The 18,508-nt window shown below is 39.8% G+C and overlaps 1 protein-coding gene across 3 annotated transcripts in view; it reads left to right on the top strand.

Moving 5' to 3' along the window:
• psmc5 (proteasome 26S subunit, ATPase 5) overlaps positions 1-18,508 on the top strand; it is a 37,836-nt gene that overhangs the window by 7,450 nt on the left and 11,878 nt on the right. For all 3 annotated transcript variants that reach the window (XM_063037562.1, XM_063037563.1, XM_063037564.1), the window contains exons 3-7: positions 651-722; positions 1,378-1,447; positions 2,453-2,550; positions 4,158-4,214; positions 15,078-15,308. In XM_063037562.1, coding sequence (XP_062893632.1) covers positions 651-722; positions 1,378-1,447; positions 2,453-2,550; positions 4,158-4,214; positions 15,078-15,308 — 528 coding nt within the window. The remainder of the gene's footprint in view (positions 1-650; positions 723-1,377; positions 1,448-2,452; positions 2,551-4,157; positions 4,215-15,077; positions 15,309-18,508) is intronic.

The following is an 18,508-nucleotide window of genomic DNA, read 5'->3' on the forward strand; positions in this document are numbered from 1 at the left end:
AGAGTACGTTATTAGTTAGGGACCTTGTTCAAACTTTCCTCTGCAGTTTTTTAAAATGTGCACACAATAAGTTTTGAACTTTGCACTTTTTGATTTAGAACAGCTCAGAGACTGATTAAGCCCAGATTTGATGTTTGAAAGAAGACGCTAATGATTAGGAAGAAAAGTAGAAACAGATACAGGAACATAGTTGGTCTTTCAGTTTTTCCTTCAAGGAATTGCTACTATTCTGCCTTTGTTGTCTGAAGTTTGAAGGCAGAACTGAAATTCTTTTTTTGTAATATTAGCTCTGTTTAAATATTGGACAGAGCTGCGAGATGAATGTGCACATTTGTAGCTTTTTTGCACTTAGTTTGAATTCCTGTCAATAAAAGTTCTATGCCAAAGTAGTCTGTGCTATTTAGTCTAGAAAGCAAAAGTTTTTGTTTACTCTGTGCAAAATGCTTTTGAATTGTTTTAATAAAGTGCATGTAATTTCAATCAGGCTTGCAAATCCCAGGAATATATTTAATCTATGCTTTAATATAAAGAACTCTGAAATCTTTTTTGGAGCACCCTCACGTCTAACAGTATCTTGTGGAATCTTTCTTGCTGTTGCATATATTTTTATTTCCAAAGCTTTCGCTAATATGTATATACTTTGATTTTAGATGGATGTGGAAGAAGGAAAAGGAGGGACAGGCCTACGCCAATATTACCTATCAAAGATAGAAGAACTTCAGGTGACTTATGATATAACTAGCATGAAGTTAGAAGAGAGAAGTAATTTAAAATATATTATTTGCAAGATCTGGGAGCAACAAAGTAGCTTTTTATTTAAAAATAATTGAGGTGCAAACTATATAATTTTCCTTCAATGGTGTGACATAGAAAAGGAAAAGAAGCAGTAATTATCAAAAGAAAAAGAAATTGAATTTGTAATGGCCTTCAAAAGTGTAGTATCCCTATTGTCAGTGCTGCTGATTTTCAGAGACCTGTATAGCATGTGCAGAAATTTATTTACTGTTTCAGTCAGTAAAAGTACATTGGAATATGCATTGTTGTGAGCATCATTGTGAGCAACAGTAATTAGTAGCCAAATCATGAAATCACCTTATGAATTTATTGTTCTGTTATCTTCTGTCATTATTGTTGCCTGTTCATTTTGTAATAAACTATGGATTAATTAAAGTGGGAAGGTTCCTGGGAAATTACTTAATGATGAAGATGTTATCCTTAGGTACTGTTGGCAGCTATGTATTTGTTCTTTACAAATTATCAATGGTGGAATATTTCTAATAAACAATTTTTGAACTTGTTTACTGGCATCCAGTTTAGCATGTGAATCAGTATCATTTCAAAGTTGTAATACTCCTTCTTTCTACCTTTCACTCAAAGCTCATTGTTAACGATAAGAGCCAGAATCTCCGACGTCTGCAGGCTCAAAGAAATGAACTTAATGCCAAAGGTAATTAAAATCACTATAAGAACAATATTCAGTGTGGTGCTGTTTCAGTGACTTGAGTGTATGTTACGCTCCATCTCATCAGTGCAGATTCTTTTGTATCTGAATTCTGGATCATTTGGCTATCAGTGCTGCAAAGGACTTTCTTAATGTGTTGCAGTTCTGTCCATTGTATAGCATTTGCAGCGGTTCTTGCAACAAATACAGCAAGATACAAATTGTTCTAGAGACACCAACTGTTTGTAAATGGTAAATGCAAGTGAAGTTCATGTGGTATTGCTCACCTATTGGCCTCTTTCCACTGAATTTTGATTCAATTTCAAATCCACCCACACAGTTCCATTTTGTATAGCATGTGGTTGTGATATGTTAAAGGACATGCAGACAATGTTATGGACTTCGATTTGATAAGTTAATTTTAGTAATTATTGTGAGGTTTATTTTAGCCCAGTATTTTGTTATTAAGCTGGAATAGTTATTAAGTTAGAACAGCAAGTAAACAATGTGAACAGTAGATTTGTACTATAATTAATCAGCAGAATTCACATGGAAGGAGTTCAGAATAAAATACTAAACTTAGTTTGTGAAGAGACTGACATTTTTGAGAGGCCTATGTGATGTAAAGTAGCCATGATTTATTTGAACTTAAGAAACAATGTTAATATTTTTATTCTGTGGAAATATTATATTTTGCTATGGTCAGGGAGGTGGTACAGCAGCCTGAAGACACTGAACTGATGATTCGGGAACAGCTGCTTCCTCTCCTTTATCAGATTTCTGAACAGTCCATGAACCCAATAATGCCGCCTCATTAATTCGTTTTTTGTACTATTATTTTGTAATTTATAGTAATTTTGTTTTTGTTCTGTATTTCTGCAAAAAAAATTAATATAAGACCATGACAATAAACTTGATTCTGATTGTATGAATCTACAAAATGAATTTAATCTGAAATTTTGCACAATTACTGAACTTTGAACTTGTGTAATTCTTAAATGTTTTTTGTAGTGCGCATGCTGCGAGAAGAGCTACAGTTGTTACAGGAACAGGGATCGTATGTTGGAGAGGTGGTTAGAGCTATGGACAAGAAGAAAGTGCTTGTCAAGGTAATTTTGCAGTTTCATTTGCAAAAGGGAGTATTAAATTTTATTCATCAGGAATTTGATAAAATCAATGCTGAAAAATTGAATTCTCAGTTGCCTCTGCAGAATATTCTGTTTCAGAAACTGGCATTCATCAAGTGTATGATCCATTGGACTTGCAATTATCAAAAGCTACTGAGCGTGCTAGGCTGCTGCATGACACTTTAATGCCCAAATTAAGGATGGAGTTTAAATTCAAAAATTGATATTTCACATCGTTAAATTCATAGATTGGCATTTTTTTTCCCCTCAGTATCTTCAATAACATTAGTGAATGGAGAGTGCGGAAAAGATGGACATGTTATATACTTGTGCATTTAATTTAAATTGTGCAGTTTGAATATGTGTGGCATTCAAAAGAAGCCCTGCTAGTGGGATATTTTTCTTCTGCTCCAGCTGCTTTCCAGCTAATAATAGAGGAAAAAGTAATGTTGCAACTTTTGTAGTTTTTCTCAGTTGCAAAACATTAAACTGTGAGAGAGCAAATGAAGGGAGAGAGATTAAGGTCAGAATTAATTTTTTAAAAAGCTGAATTTTTAAATTGTTTTTTTTATAATAGAACAGATATTTCCAGTAGATTTCATGGCAGGATGTTCTAAGTTTCAAGACCAATGTGAACTTGCATAATTTGGAAGGATGTTGCTATTTTCTCTAATGCATGCCTTAACTTAATTTCCCATTGAATGTTGTTTGCCCTTGAACCTGAAACATTGAAACCTGCTTAATTCCAGAAATATATGGTGCACAATCCATTTTACAGTATTAGCCAGAATGATGGTTGCCTAACATACCTTGTGTACGCCTGCCTTTTACTGTGGAATATCAAGATACACCCTAGCTCCATTTATTCCTGTGGTAGTATTATGTCTTTGCTATATTATGGTTGACTTCATTGCAGCTGTGTCTGATGGCAGTGAGTTGTCATATAACGGTTGATGTGCCTCAGCTTCCTGTGCTCTAGTTTCTTTCTCAACACTCATTGTGGTCAGCCTGAACATGTTGGGGAGTGGAGTGTAATGCCCTTGATCTGAAGATAAGACTTCAACAAAAAACAAAAAAAAAGTCTGTCTGAAGGATTGGTGACCCATCACGCAGCATCCACACACACAAGATTAACTGTTTGGTAAATTACATTTGGTTGTTTAATCAAATATTTCAACTTTGAAATAACTAGAATGGACAGGAACTGATGGTGGGTATGCAATCATCATGTGAAACCATCTCAAATGTAATATTCATATTCTATTTTAATTTACATGCAGTGTATAGAATATATATTTGATTATTAAAGATTTTATTTTCATCGTATTGTTTAAATCATACATCCATTCCATTGTTGGAACTATAGCTTGCTGCGTTATGAAGTGTACAGATTTTAGTTTGCACTTGCCAGATGTTAATATCTACCAAGAATGAGTTAAAATTGGACAATGTCTTACCTTATTCTACTGTTCATTGTTTTAAATGCTTATCACATCTTTTCATCTTAACAGTACTTATGAAGAAGATAGAAATGTGTATACGTTTTGCTTTATACTGATTTTAACCTTGAATCTTGTTTTTCCCTTCAGGTTCATCCAGAAGGAAAATTTGTTGTGGATGTTGACAAAAACATTGACATTAATGATGTAAGTTTGGTATTTTGACAATAGTTATTTCTGTGTTTTTCTTGGAATTAAATGTCAAATCTAAGCATCTGTTTGGATAAGACCATAAGATATAGGAGCAGTATTGGGCCATTTGGCCCATTGAGTCTGCTCCACCATTTGATCATGGCTGATCCATTTTTCCTCTCAGCCCCAATCTCCTGCCTCCTCTCTTTCTCTTTCTCTTCACCCCCACCCCCCCCAACCCCTCATGCCCTGATGAATCAAGAATCTATCAACCTCTGCGTTAAAGACTCAGCCTCCACAGCTGTCTGTGGCAACAAATTCCACAGGTTCACCACCCTTTGGCTAAAGGAATTTCTCCTCGTCTCCGTTCTAAAAGGACGCCCCTCTATTCTGAGGTTGTCCCCTCTGGTCTAAGATGCCCTCATTATTGGAAACATCTCTGCAACTACTGTAATGAGGCCTTTCAACATTCGGTAAGTTTCAGTGGGTCACCCCTATTCCTTCTGAACTCTAGTGAATACTGGTCCAGAACCACCAAAAGCTCTTCATATGACAAGCCTTTCGATTCTGGAATCATTTTTGTGAACCTTCTGTAACCCTGAGGTTTGGCCAGCATACGTTTGTTTAGGGTAAGACAACCTCTGGCCCAGCCAAACTGAGGAATCTTGTTTGTGTGGATGCTGCGTGATGGGTTACCCAGTTACAATCTGAACTGCAAAATATCAGTACACCATATGCAATTAAATGATTGAATTTTATAAATCTTAATCTGACTGTAGGGTTAGTAAAGAAAATAAAAAGAAAAAGGGCCCATTTTAATGAAACAGTCTAAAGTGCACGTTGGAGCTCATGGAATCGCCTTCTTCCCCCATTGACCTCCTCTGAGCGTCGCTGACCCTTGGACTCTTGCTCTGAGTCCACTCCGTCCGGTGGTCTACCAACTCTTTCACGTTTTCTCTGTTCATCTCTCACCGACAAAAGACCATGAAACCCCTGCTCCCAGACCCACAAGAAAGAACAACATGGACCTCATTGGCTAGCATACATTCCAAGGCCCCTGTTATCTCTAGTTATAACTCAAACATTGCTGCTACAGAGAAACCATTACCTCAGGAGTGGAACATTACAGAGAGGCCATTACATTAGCAGTGAAACCTTACAGATCATTACATCTTTCCCCCACCAAATTTAGTCATGTTCTTATGATATTGAGATAATTCACCAACCCTTCCTGCAAAACACAAAAGTCCAATCTAAGTGTAAAAGGCAGTGATGTGGCTCCCCAATGCGGTAGGGGTCACACTGTTTCCCCAGTGCTACGTAGGTCAGCCTATCCAGTGGTTTCCTAATTTTCTGAGACTTGCATACCCCCTCACTCAACTTTTCAGATTCAGACACTACTGGAGATACTTCCAGTCTACCTAGCGAGGCCTCCCCCGACCTATCACTCGTGCCCACCTTCAACTCGGACCCCTCTGTCCTGTGGCCAAGCTCCTCTGCAACCCAGGCTGCCCACAGATAGGCCCCCCCCCCCCACTTCACCTGACTTAGCGGGAGAAGAGCTGGGAGTCTCTTCCTCAATCAATGGCGAGTTAGCGAAAGACAGCATATACCACACATCCAGGTCCTCATCCTCCGAATCAGTATCCCTCTCGGGTGGGGACCAGCCTAACCTCTCCTGCTGTGGGCCCTGCAGTGGCCCTGTGTTTCCTCGGAGTCCTCTTACTAGGTGTAGTCTCCAAGTTGGGCTCTGGGTCTACCTGCACCACTTGTCCCAGGGGCAGCAAGTAGTTCCAGTGGAGAATCTTGACAGACCCATTCCCATCCTCTGGTTTCATCTTGAAAGCTGGTAGGTTTGGCATTTGACTTTCCACTGCATAGGGCTTAGCCGCCCAGCGGTCAGCCAACTTGTGCTTCCCAGGTAGCTCCAAATTCCGTATGAGGATCTGGACTCCCAGCAGGAGTTGGGAGAACCTCACCTTTTGATCGTACCTCCGCTTACTTCCTTGATTCTGCCTGGCAGCCATGAGCCCAGCTAATTCATAAACCCTTTTCAGCTGTCTTCTCATGTCAAACACATACTTCAGATAAGTCTTTGGTGGTAAGTGACCCTCATCAGTCCCAAAACAAAGCTCAATGGGCAACCTTACCTGACACCCAAACATCAGATAATATGGCGAGTACCCAGTAGCTTCATTTCGAGAACAGTTGTAACTATGAACCAGATGTCCAATATGTTGACTCCACCTGCTCTTCTTGCTGATCTCCAAGGTCCCAAGCATGTCTAGCAAGGTCCGATTAAACCTCTCTGATGAGCTCAACAAAAAAAAGGGGGGGGGGGCGGGGTGCGTGTCTTACGAAACTTTCGGAGTCTCCAAGAAATCGGGTCCTGGGACTGGGCGCCCTTGGCAATCTAGTGCATTCTTAACTGATCCACCTCAGCCACCTGAATGACCCCTCTACGCCGCAAGCAATTTAGTTGCCTCTCTAGCCGAAAAATGTAAGCGTAAAGCTTCTCCCCCTATTCCTGACGCATGTTCTTAAACCCCACCATGAGCTCCAGTGGGCTCCCTGTTGTACCGAAGGCACTCTCGAATGCGTCTAGGTAATCAGCAATGCTAGCTAAGAGTTGGCATGTTTTCACAGCTCTCACTACATCAGCGGCCCGCCCACTCAAACTTTCAACCAATCTCTGTTGCTTTATGTCATCAGGGCACTACCACTCATCTAACAACTGAGAGGTCTGCTCCGCCCACGTCTCAGACTCCTCTTCTCCTTCAGGGGTGAGCGTTATTCCAGAGAATAGGCGGTATCTACTGTAGCAGGGACTTTGAACCTGGGTATTTTTCCATTTATCCGCCAGAGAGATAATGGCGGATACTACCTCGGAATTCCCAGTTTTCACTGGGGGACGGGGAATAATTAAACATTCCAAATCCGACCACTCCTTCCCCTCACTCCTCAGAAACGATAGAACCCTGTCTTTGAAGTCTCTGCCCCCAGCTACGGGAAGCTGGACTTGTGACTTGGATCGCTCCGCTATATTCTCCTCCTCCCTGACAGTATGGATAGGTCATGGCCCTGCCTCACCTGGAGCATCAATAGACGCTGGCAGTTCCACCGCCATTACATCAGCACTAGTCTAAACTAAAACAAGGTCTGAGCTCACCATTTTATCAAACCTCTGAACTTTGCCAACAACTTTAACCGTACTCAAAAATTGAATTAACAATTCATCCGGGGTACGAATATCCACCCCACTCAACACGCATGCATTACTTACTGGTAACCTCATGGAGCCATACCAGTGCTCCACCCCGCCAGCATCCATACTAGCACAGACTTAAACACACAACTCACTGGTTCAATGCTCAGGGCAATCATGCAGCATCCAACGGAATCAATCCCGATCGATACCCCCACAATTGTAACCCTTAGGTTTGGCCAGCATACGTTTGTCTAGGATAAGACAGCCTCTGGCTTAGCCAACTGAGCAATCTCGTTTGTGTGGATGCTGCATGATGTGTTGCCCAGTTGCAAATCTGAACTACAAGATATCAGACAGTACACCGTATGCAATTAAACAAGCGAACTTTATAAATCTTAATCTGACTAAAGGGTTAGTAAAGAAAATAAAAAGAAAAGGGCCCATTTTAATGAAACAGTCTAAAGTGCACGTTGGAGCTTACGGAATCATCCCTTCATCCCTCATTGACCTCCTCTGCGCGTCGCTGGCCCTCGGACCCTCGCTCCGACTCCACTCCGTCCAGTGGTCTACCAATTCTTTCCATTTGTTTCTTTTCTCTTCATTTTTCGCTGACAAAAGACTAATCCCTGTTCCCAGACCCACAAGAACAAACAACATGCCTCTCATTGACTAGTATACATTCCAAAGCCCCCGTTACCTCTAATCATAACTCAAACATTGCTGCTACAGAGAAACCATTACCTTGGCAGTGAAACCTTACAGAGAGGCCATTGGCAGTGAAACCTTACAGAGAGGCCATTGGCAGTGAAACCTTACAGAGAGGCCATTGGCAGTGAAACCTTAGAGTGCGTACACTTCTTTGAACCCTCTCCAGTTTCAGAATGTTCTTTCTAAGATAAGGGGCCTAAAACTGCTCACAATACTCCAATGAGGCCTCACAGTGCTTTATAAAGTCTCAACATTACATCCTTGCTTTTACAGTATATTCTAGACCTCTTGAAATGAATGCTAACATTGCATTTGCTGTCCTCAACACAGACTCAAACCTGCAAACTGACCTTTAGAGAATCCTGCACAAGGACTCCCAAATCCCTTTGCGCCTCAGTTTTTTTTTGTAGTTTCTATCCATTTATAGAAAATAATCTGTCCTTTCTTCTACCAATGTACATGACCATACACTTACTAACATTATTTCATCTGGCACTTTTTTGCCATTCACCTAATCTGTCCAAGTCCTTTTGTAGCCTATTTCCTCAAAGCTACCTGTCCCTCTGCCTATCTTCATATCATCTGCAAACTTTGCAACAAAACCATCAATTCCGTCATCTAAATCATTGACATGTAATGTAAAAAGAATCGTCATGCAAGATCAATTCTTCTTCATGTGCCTTGCGCGTTACACGCTTGGGCGATCATGGCTTTCCACATTGAACGATCCCACGCAGCGTCAATGATATCTCACCCACTTAGATCTGTTAGTTCTTTCACAGTGTCCGTATATTTTCTTCTTTGCCTTCCTCTTCCACGTTTCCCAGGCATTCTATTTCTCCCTTTCTGATGACATGGCCCAGGAATTTAAGTTTCCTCTCATTTAACTTTTCATTAAAGATCTTTTTGTATGGGCACGTTGGAGTACTGTCTCATTTAGTTATCCTATCTCTATATGATATTTTCAGCATTCTTCTAAGAAACTACATTTCTGTTGCTTCTGAGTTTCTTTGGAGTTCTGGTGTTATAGTCCATGTTTCAGAAGCGTACAGCAAGATTGACCAGATGTAACATTTTAGTAGCCTAAGCCTTGTTGTTATAGAAATGTGTCTGTTGGTCAAAATGGGTTTCATTTTTTGGAAATTGGTTTTGGCAATGGCAATTCTTCTTTTTATTTCTACTTTCCTTCTAGCATCTTGTGATATAAAGCTATCTAGGTAATTAAAGCTGGTCTTTTGTTCAATCTCTTGGTTACCAAAGTACAGTTGGCAGTTGGGAGTATCCTGCTGTTTTGATATTACCATACATTTGTGTTTTTTTTTACAGTTGACGGTTAGACCAAAGTCTGCACTTGTTTGTACTACTTTGTCTAGGAGGATTTGTAGGTCTTCTGCAGCACTTGCTATTAGGGTGGTATCGTCTGCATATCTTACATATATTGTTGATGTTAACACCTCCAATTTTTATCCCATCTAGGTCTTCTATTTCTCTGAGAATCATTTCACTATAGATATTAAATAATTCCGGTGAGGCAACGCATCCCTGTCTAACTCCTGTTTGGATTTTAGTCCAACTGCTTATATTATCATCAATTTTTACTGCCGCCGTTTGGTTCCAATATAAATTTTGAAGCAGTTGTTGGTCCTTCCGTCAATGTTTAGTGAGAATTTGAAATAATTTTTCATGTTGCACTTTGTTGAATGCTTTAGTGAAATCAATAAAACGTAAAAAGACATTATTTTGATATTCAGTCGCCCTTTCTGCAAGCATTCGTAGTATGAAAATTGCATTCCTAGTTCCTCTATCCTCAATAAACCCCTATTGCAGTTTAGACGTTTCTGGCCCTGTTTTTAATTTGACTCAGAACAATTCTTTATTATGTGACTCATAAGACTGATTGTTCTGGGTGTATGGGGTGGTTAGGGATGTATGGGGTGGTTGGGTCCTAACTAAGTATCAGGAAATGCCAGTGGCGATCATATAACTTCTACCACCCAAGACAACTCTGCCTTCACGTAGGGCTTGGGTCCGGGTATACCCTGTCTCGCTGAAGGAGCTCTGTCTATGGTGAATGTTTGGCGCCAGAAAAATAACCAGACCAATGGTGGTGGTGTCACCTAAAATCACTGAAGTCTCCAGCAGCAGGCAAGCTTTGGTGGAGGATTGTCTTTGTACAACAACAGCAAAGGTTGGGTGACGTCTAGTGCAGGGGTCTCCAACCTTTTTTGCACCACGGAGCAGTTTAATATTGACAATATTCTTGCGGACCGGCCGACCGGGGGGTGGGGGGGTGTTCAAGTAGGGTTAAACTCACCTCAATATGTCTTTTACAGTTAGGGTTGCCAACTTTCTCACTCCCAAATAAGGGACAAAAGTAGCAGTCAAATCCAGGGACACTTTACCCCATGAAAGACTACAATGACCACGAAGCCTTGCGCGGGCACCTGTGTGCGCACGTGATGTGCGTATGCGATGTGCGCATGCGCGTACATGCTGATTTTTTATTTCTCTCTCAAATCAGTTTTCCCTTCACCTTCCCGACTATACTGTACATACATTATTTCTACTTTATATAGGCTGTGTATTTATCATATCATTCCTGCTTTTACTATATGTCAGTGTTATTTATTTTCAGTTTTATGTGTTATTTGGTATGATTTGTTAGGTTATTTTTTGGGTCTGGGAAAGCTCAAAAATTTTTCCCATATAAATTAATGGTAATTGCTTCTTCGCTTTACGCCATTTTGGCACGAAAGGTTTCATAGGAACGCTCTACCTTAGCGTGGGAAATACAGGACAAACCAATTTAGCCCAATATTCAGGATGTCCCAGCAAATATGGGACAGTTGGCAACCCTATGTTCAAGTTCAACAGTGCGTGACAGGGAATGAGGAAAAGGTGCAGCTGACTCATATCGTTTCCTCGTGGCCCAGTGGCTGGGGACCGCTGGTCTGGTGTATGATTCCCAATTGGGAACACCAGTGGAGGTCAAATACTCTAGTTAGATGAGCACTGCGGCAACAGAAGGCAACAGCAAATCACTATTGAAATTTTTGCCTAGTCAATCATGGAAAGAAACAAAAGAAGGAAACCAGACAACGGCGTGATTGGGGTTGATTCTAATCAACAGAACAACACCTCGCTCAGTAGGGATACTCATGGGCTGCAGGTGAGACCAGACCGTCATCCAGAGACTGTAACAATAGGGAAAGGCTAAGGGTAACAAAATGGAACATCTGTACACTTTAACAGAAAGGAAAGTTGGACAACACATTAAATGAAATGAAAAGGTTGGAAGTTGATATCTTAGGCCTGTCAGAAATTAGATGGACCGACAGTGGCAAATTCACTAAGAATAGTTCTCTGATAATGCATTCTGGAGGTCAACAGCACATGTATGGAGTTGGAATTATTTTAAACAAACAAGTGTCAAAATGTCTTATGGGATACTGGGCGATATCCGATCGGCTGCTTTCAGTTAAATTAAGGGGTAACCCTTTTAACATTAGCATAATCCAAGCCTACGCACCAACAAGTGATGCGGATAGAGAGGATATCAACAAGTTTTATAAAGATCTCGACAGTGCTATGAGCAATGTAAATCTCAGGATATAAAACTAGTCATGGGAGATTTTAATGCCAAAGTTGGACAGGAAAGGGTTGATTTCATCATAGGACCCTTTGGATTCGGGGAGAAAAATGAAAATGGAGAAAGGTTTACTGATTGGTTTGTCAGAAACAACCAAGTGATCAGCAATACTTGGTATAAAAACCATCCACGTAGATTGTGTACTTGGATTAGCCCTGGAGATAGAACAAGGAATCAAATAGATTTCATTACCATCAATGAACGCTTTAGAAATAATCTCACAAATTCTAAAGCCTCCCCAGGAGCAGACTGTGGTTCAGATCACCATCCAGTAATAGCTACCATCAAAACAAAATTAAAGAAACTGAAACATGGAAAAAAGAGAAAGAAGTATATGTTGGGAGAACTTAAAAATGATAGCATACTTAAGCAACAATTCAACACAGCTGTAGAAGAACACCTCAATGAAAACGTGACAACACCTATTTGGGACAGATTTAAATATGCTATACAGCAATCAGCAGAGGAAATAATCCCAGTACAAGAAATCCAACACACCAACAAGGGGTGGATAACCCAATAAATTCTAGACCTGATGGAACAAAGAAGGTTAGTGAAGAATAATGAAGTGCAATACAGAGAGCTAGACAGACAGAACAGACAATTGTGCAATATTGCAAAGGAAGAGTGGCTGAATCAAAAATACAATGAAGTAGAAGGCCATATTAACAACAGCAAAGAAATGCACAAGAAAATTAAGGAATTTACTGGAATTTAGAAAACCTCTACAGGATGCATATGGTCAGCACACAGATCCATACTAACAAATCCAGGTAAAGTATGTGAGAGGTGGATTCAGTATATAGAGTAGCTGTTTGAGGATAATAGAAGGGAAACCCCAAATATTAAACACCCTAATTCTGGCCCACCTATTACCAAAGAAGAAATAACTAAAGCAATGAAAAGCATGAAACATGGTAAAGCCACTGGACCTGATGAAATTTTGCCTGGCGATCTCTTGAAATCAGGATCAATTATTGATTTAAAATATTAATTCTGTTAAGTTCAATGAAGGTAATTGAGATCAGAAGCTACTTCATGAGCTTATGATCTATCTTTTAAAAAAAAAGTTCCACCAGCATTTTGTGTGTGTTGCTTGAATTTCCAGCATCTGCAAATTTTCTCGTGTTTGTATATTTTGTTTAACTCATTAGAAATTTTATTTTAAAATACTTTGGCTGCCTTACCTTTAAAGCAAAATCTTGGGTGAGTTTTAGGGGGTACAAAGAATAGTGGTCTACAAAAATTATTAGTTCATATTCAGAAAAACAACTTGTGTTTCTAAATAACATACATCAAAGTTGCTGGTGAACGCAGCAGGCCAAGCAGCATCTATAGGAAGAGGCGCAGTCGACGTTTCAGGCCGAGACCCTTCGTCAGGACTAATTGAAGGAAGAGTGAGTAAGGGATTTGAAAGCTGGAGGGGGAGGGGGAGATGCAAAATGATAGGAGAAGACAGGAGGGGGAGGGATAGAGCCGAGAGCTGGACAGGTGATAGGCAAAAGGGGATACGAGAGGATAATGGGACAGGAGGTCCGGGAAGAAAGACGGGGGGGGGGGTGACCCAGAGGATGGGCAAGAGGTATATTCAGAGGGACAGAGGGAGAAAAAGGAGAGTGAGAGAAAGAATGTGTGCATAAAAATGAGTAACAGCTGGGGTACGAGAGGGAGGTGGAGCCTAGCGGAAGTTAGAGAAGTCAATGTTCATGCCATCAGGTTGGAGGCTACCCAGACAGATGGCATGAAAACACCTTATATTCCGTCTGGGTAGCGTCCAACCTGATGGCATGAACATTGACTTCTCTAACTTCCGCTAGGCCCCACCTCCCCCTCGTACCCCAGCTGTTACTCATTTTTATGCACCCATTCTTTCTCTCACTCTCCTTTTTCTCCCTCTGTCCCTCTGAATATACCTCTTGCCCATCCTCTGGGTCCCCCCCCCCGTCTTTCTTCCCGGACCTCCTGTCCCATTATCCTCTCGTATCCCCTTTTGCCTATCACCTGTCCAGCTCTCGGCTCTATCCCTCCCCCTCCTGTCTTCTCCTATCATTTTGCATCTCCCCCTCCCCCTCCAGCTTTCAAATCCCTTACTCACTCTTCCTTCAGTTAGTCCTGACGAAGGGTCTCGGCCTGAAACGTCGACTGCGCCTCTTCCTATAGATGCTGCTTGGCCTGCTGCGTTCACCAGCAACTTTGATGTATGTTGCTTGAATTTCCAGCATCTGCAGAATTCCTGTTGTTTGTGTTTCTAAATAATGTGTATACAAATGCCTAATAGATGAACTCAAGAGTATGGTCATGGAGTATGAGCTGTAAGTCATTATGTTTTAAAATGGTCAATTACATGCTTTTCAATATGATAATACCTATACCAAGAATTGGCTTGTAGATGAATTTTTCACACCACTGCTTGTCGTGTGTGCTTCTGTGAATTCTATGCACAGAACATGCTCAGAGATTATCATTGTTTATTTTTATTTACATGAGTATTGATACAAGTTTTGTTGTCTTGTTGATGAGTTTTCATTGCACTGCTTTCAGTAGTTCAGAACTGCTTTTATTGAGCATTATTTTGCATGTAAATGTGATAGGTTTGAATTTATTTCAGCAACACACACACAATGCTGGAAGAACTTGGCCCAATGAAGGTTCTCGACCTGAAACATTGACTGTTCACTCTTTTCCACAGATGCAGCCTGGCCTGCAGAGTTCCTCCAGCATTTTGTGTGTGTGGCTAGGATTTCCAGCATCTGCAGATTTTCTCTTGTTTGTGATTTAATTTATTTTGTGTGGTTTCAGAACCAGGATAAGCGAAAATGTAAGTTTAAAAGGTGGATAGAGTACACATTGGGCTGTGTTTTTAAACTGGTGTTCTCACAAGCTCTTAGTTATGAAAATTGTATATAGGATATTTAAGTTCTGTAATTACAAAACTGATTTGGATTTAATCAGTATTTTGAAAGTCTGACATGTATTGAGATTAGCTAAGCTTGACTTGCTACTTTGCAACTCAACATGAATGATCCAATACTGCTTCTGTGTCATTAAGCTGTTCTAATTAAATGGTTGCATTGGTGACTGTGATGGAGTAGACGTAAAGGAGGTTCAAGTTTGAGACCAGCTGTCTAATATTTTTCTATAGCCATAAGATGTTGGAAGGTTGTTGGCTAACTGATATTTGTTTAATTTTCTTCTTTTGTTTCAGTATCAGATGGTTTATTGTGTCATTTAGCTTGTTTACTATTTCATCATTATTGTTGTCCAGGAATTAACTGGAATTTCTTTTAACTGGCTGTAACTTGTATGTTCAAAGGTAACTCCTAATTGTCGTGTAGCTTTGAGGAATGATAGCTACACACTTCACAAAATACTGCCTAACAAAGTGGACCCCCTGGTGTCACTCATGATGGTTGAGAAAGTTCCAGATTCTACTTATGAAATGATTGGTGGCTTAGACAAACAGATCAAGGAGATCAAAGAGGTTATTGAACTGCCAGTGAAGCATCCTGAACTGTTTGAAGCTCTTGGCATTGCTCAGCCTAAGGCAAGTGCACATTTCCCTTTATCTTATGCCTTTTTTCCCTGTTCCCTTTTTAATACCTGTTTGAAATACAAGTAACCTCTCAATCAGTGCACATGAATTTGTGAATATGTGGTTGAGAACGGATGGAGCTGATATCAAGAAAAGTGTTTGACTTTATTGCCTATGTAAATTCATGGTCAGGGAAGCTTGAACTTTATAGGTCAATGTTTCTTAATTTTTCACCGGACTTCATGTTGGTTGGGGAGTAAAAAATAATAAATGGTTTGAGTTTGCCATCCACTAACTTTAAGTTATAAATTGTCACAACTTGCTTTGATATCTCTATTACAAACATGGCTAATTTGATGTATATTTAAATTGAACCAGTTGTTCGGCTGCTTCTATTCTTGCGTACTTGATCTGTTTAACAATATAATGGTAGGATCTAAGAAAGATGATTAAAAGCCCTGATATTGGTAGGGTAAATCCAGAATAAACCATAAAAGAGGAAGAATGAAAGGTTAAATTTCTGACAAATCGTTTCATAATTCACTTTATGTGGTGGTCAAATTGGATGGGAGAGGAAAAAAGTTTTGTGGTCATATGTTATGAACATTGATGGGAAAAGGGTGAGGGTTTCTCATCCTTATGTAACTCTCAGTTCGGCCGGCGGCTTAACCTAGGAAAAGACAGCTCTCGTCCCGGCCAAACTTAAAAATCTTGTTTGGGCGGATGGTGTGCGATGTGTTCCCTGTTACAAATCAGTACCACAAAATAACAAACAGTATGTGATTTATCATTTGAGCTTTATAATTCTTAATTTGACCATATGGCTAGTAAAGAAACAAAAAAAGAAAAGGGTCCATTCTCATGAAACAGTGAGCACAGCGCTGGAGCTCACTGATATGGCCATTCATCCACCATCGACCTCCGAATGTGGCTGACCTCCGCTCCAATTCCACTCCGTCCGGTGGTTTGCCAACTCTTTCCATTCGCATCTTCTCTCCTCGTCTCTCTCCGGCAAAAGACCACGAAATCCCTGCTCCCAGACCCACAAGGAAGAACAATATCCCTCACATTGGATAGCCCTACATTCCAAAGCCCCGTTATCTCTAGTCATAACCCAAACATTGCTGCTACAGAGAAAACCATTACACTAGTAGTGAAACCTTACAGCATGTTACACTTACGTATAACAGACTGAAAGAAAGAAAAATTGTAACTGTCCATCACCACACGCAAAATAAAAACTAACAAGGTTTCAAGCAAACTCAATGAACTTGTAAAAACAGTGTTATATAACATTTTGGTTAAGCTTTATTTCTATTCTAAATGTGGTTATTGTAAAAAAAAAAGAGTCCTATAATTTTTCATATTATTTCAGCTGCATGCAAACAAAAAGTGCATTGTTTAGTTTGGATGATGGTATTGAGCATTAATGTTTGGTACTCTGCTGCTGAATCTCATACCAGCATTTCTATCACAAAGGCTTCCATTTTGATTTATTGAATACATTTATAATTAAGCTAGTGGTGAAATGCTACAAATTTCCCCTTCTTCCCCTACCAGCATTGCTGTTTTGTTGTTTGAGGTTAAACAGCCTTATGGAGATGATGTTTACTGATAGGTACAGAGGTGCAGTATTCGACTTGTCTTGCTGAGTGAGTACTGTGCACATTCAGTACCTTGGAAGGAAGGGGATTTTAACATTGGAAAAATCTATAAGGGAATTAGAAAAGTTAGAGCCTTAATATGAAGAGTATTTTTTCTCTTTTCATACTTTGAATCTTTCAGAAGTATAATTAATTTCAGAGGTTTTTTTCTTATGAATCATCAACTGGATGTTTTTATTGGGGATATTCAGGCCTCTAATCATTTTTTCTATCACCCTAGTTTATAGAACTTCAGTTTTGAAGTCTGCTACTTGCGTTTACTGATTTGTAATCTGTAATCAGCTAACAAGCAGTTTAGATTTTTATTTCACAAGGGACCCAGCTGGTGTGAAAAATATTGGCTGGCAACATATCTGTATAACATCCAAGTACTTGGTGTACAATTCCACTTTGTTTATGGAAATGCTGGACTCTTGCAATACAGTCATGTCTAGCTTTTCTGCCACTTTTAAACAAGCTTTACCAAAAAAACATTTTCCTTAACAGAAGTCTTTTGAAAATCTTACTATTCCAGTAAGTTTTCCTTTAATTGCCTGGTTACATGGAGGAGGAGTCCCATGAGGGAATTGAAATATAAAATCAGTTAAAATTTAATTTAGACATTTTACAAAGAGCCATGTTTATTAAAGCTGAATAAACTGGTTCAATGGAGACAAAGCTAAAAGAGAAGTAGCACTTCTCTCCTAAATGGGCTACAAACAAGCCGTCAGCAGGTCAGAACTTAAACTTGGTTTTAAGACTGATTTACCAGCTTTTTGATAGGATGCCATTCTGTAGAGAGTCCTGCTATTCTTAAGTTCTGCATAATTTTTTTCAGTATTTATTTTCCTAATCCGACGTGGCGCATGTTCACTTTCTGTCTTCAAATGTACAGAATTATCCCTTTAAAAATACATTGCTTAAAGTGAAGTAAGCTGTTTTTAAAATATATGGACCTCCAAAAAATCTTGAAGGGCAACATTCTTTTGGCAGGGAAATTGGGTCTGAGTCAATTGGTGGTTTGAACTGCAGTCTGAAATTTCCACATGTACCCCTATTTATTTGGCTGGATGTGCAGGTTCCACCATCTTTCCTGAGTTTCTTACTGGCCTGGACTCTGTCTATGCCCCATGAGTTCTGTGAAGAGGCCCAGTCCCCAAAACATCCCTGACCCACTATGACAGCTGGTAGAAGTAGGGATAGTTTTTAAAATTTGTAATTGAAATATGAATGAAGTATCTGTCAAATAAGTATTTAATAAGCTGATACCATAAATAATTATGAACATGGAACTACAGCAACTTAATTTGCCTTCTAAGTCTTTGAAATCAGTAAAGTCTTGGATGCTGTATTGGGTCTGAATTTTGGCACAGAATTTGAGTGGTGATTTCTTTCCCAAGCTGATGCTGTAACTTCCCAGCAAGTGTTCAAATCCGTCTGTGATTCCTGGAATTTCATACTTCACAGCAAATGTGCAGAAATCCAAAGAGAGCCGTCAGCAAAAGCACAATTTAGTGTGTTGTGTTTTCTGTGAATGATCTCCATTGAAAGCTGGGTACACCAAATAAG

Source organism: Mobula hypostoma, chromosome X1, assembly GCF_963921235.1.
Source record: "Mobula hypostoma chromosome X1, sMobHyp1.1, whole genome shotgun sequence".
Classification (NCBI taxonomy): Eukaryota; Metazoa; Chordata; class Chondrichthyes; order Myliobatiformes; family Myliobatidae; genus Mobula; species Mobula hypostoma.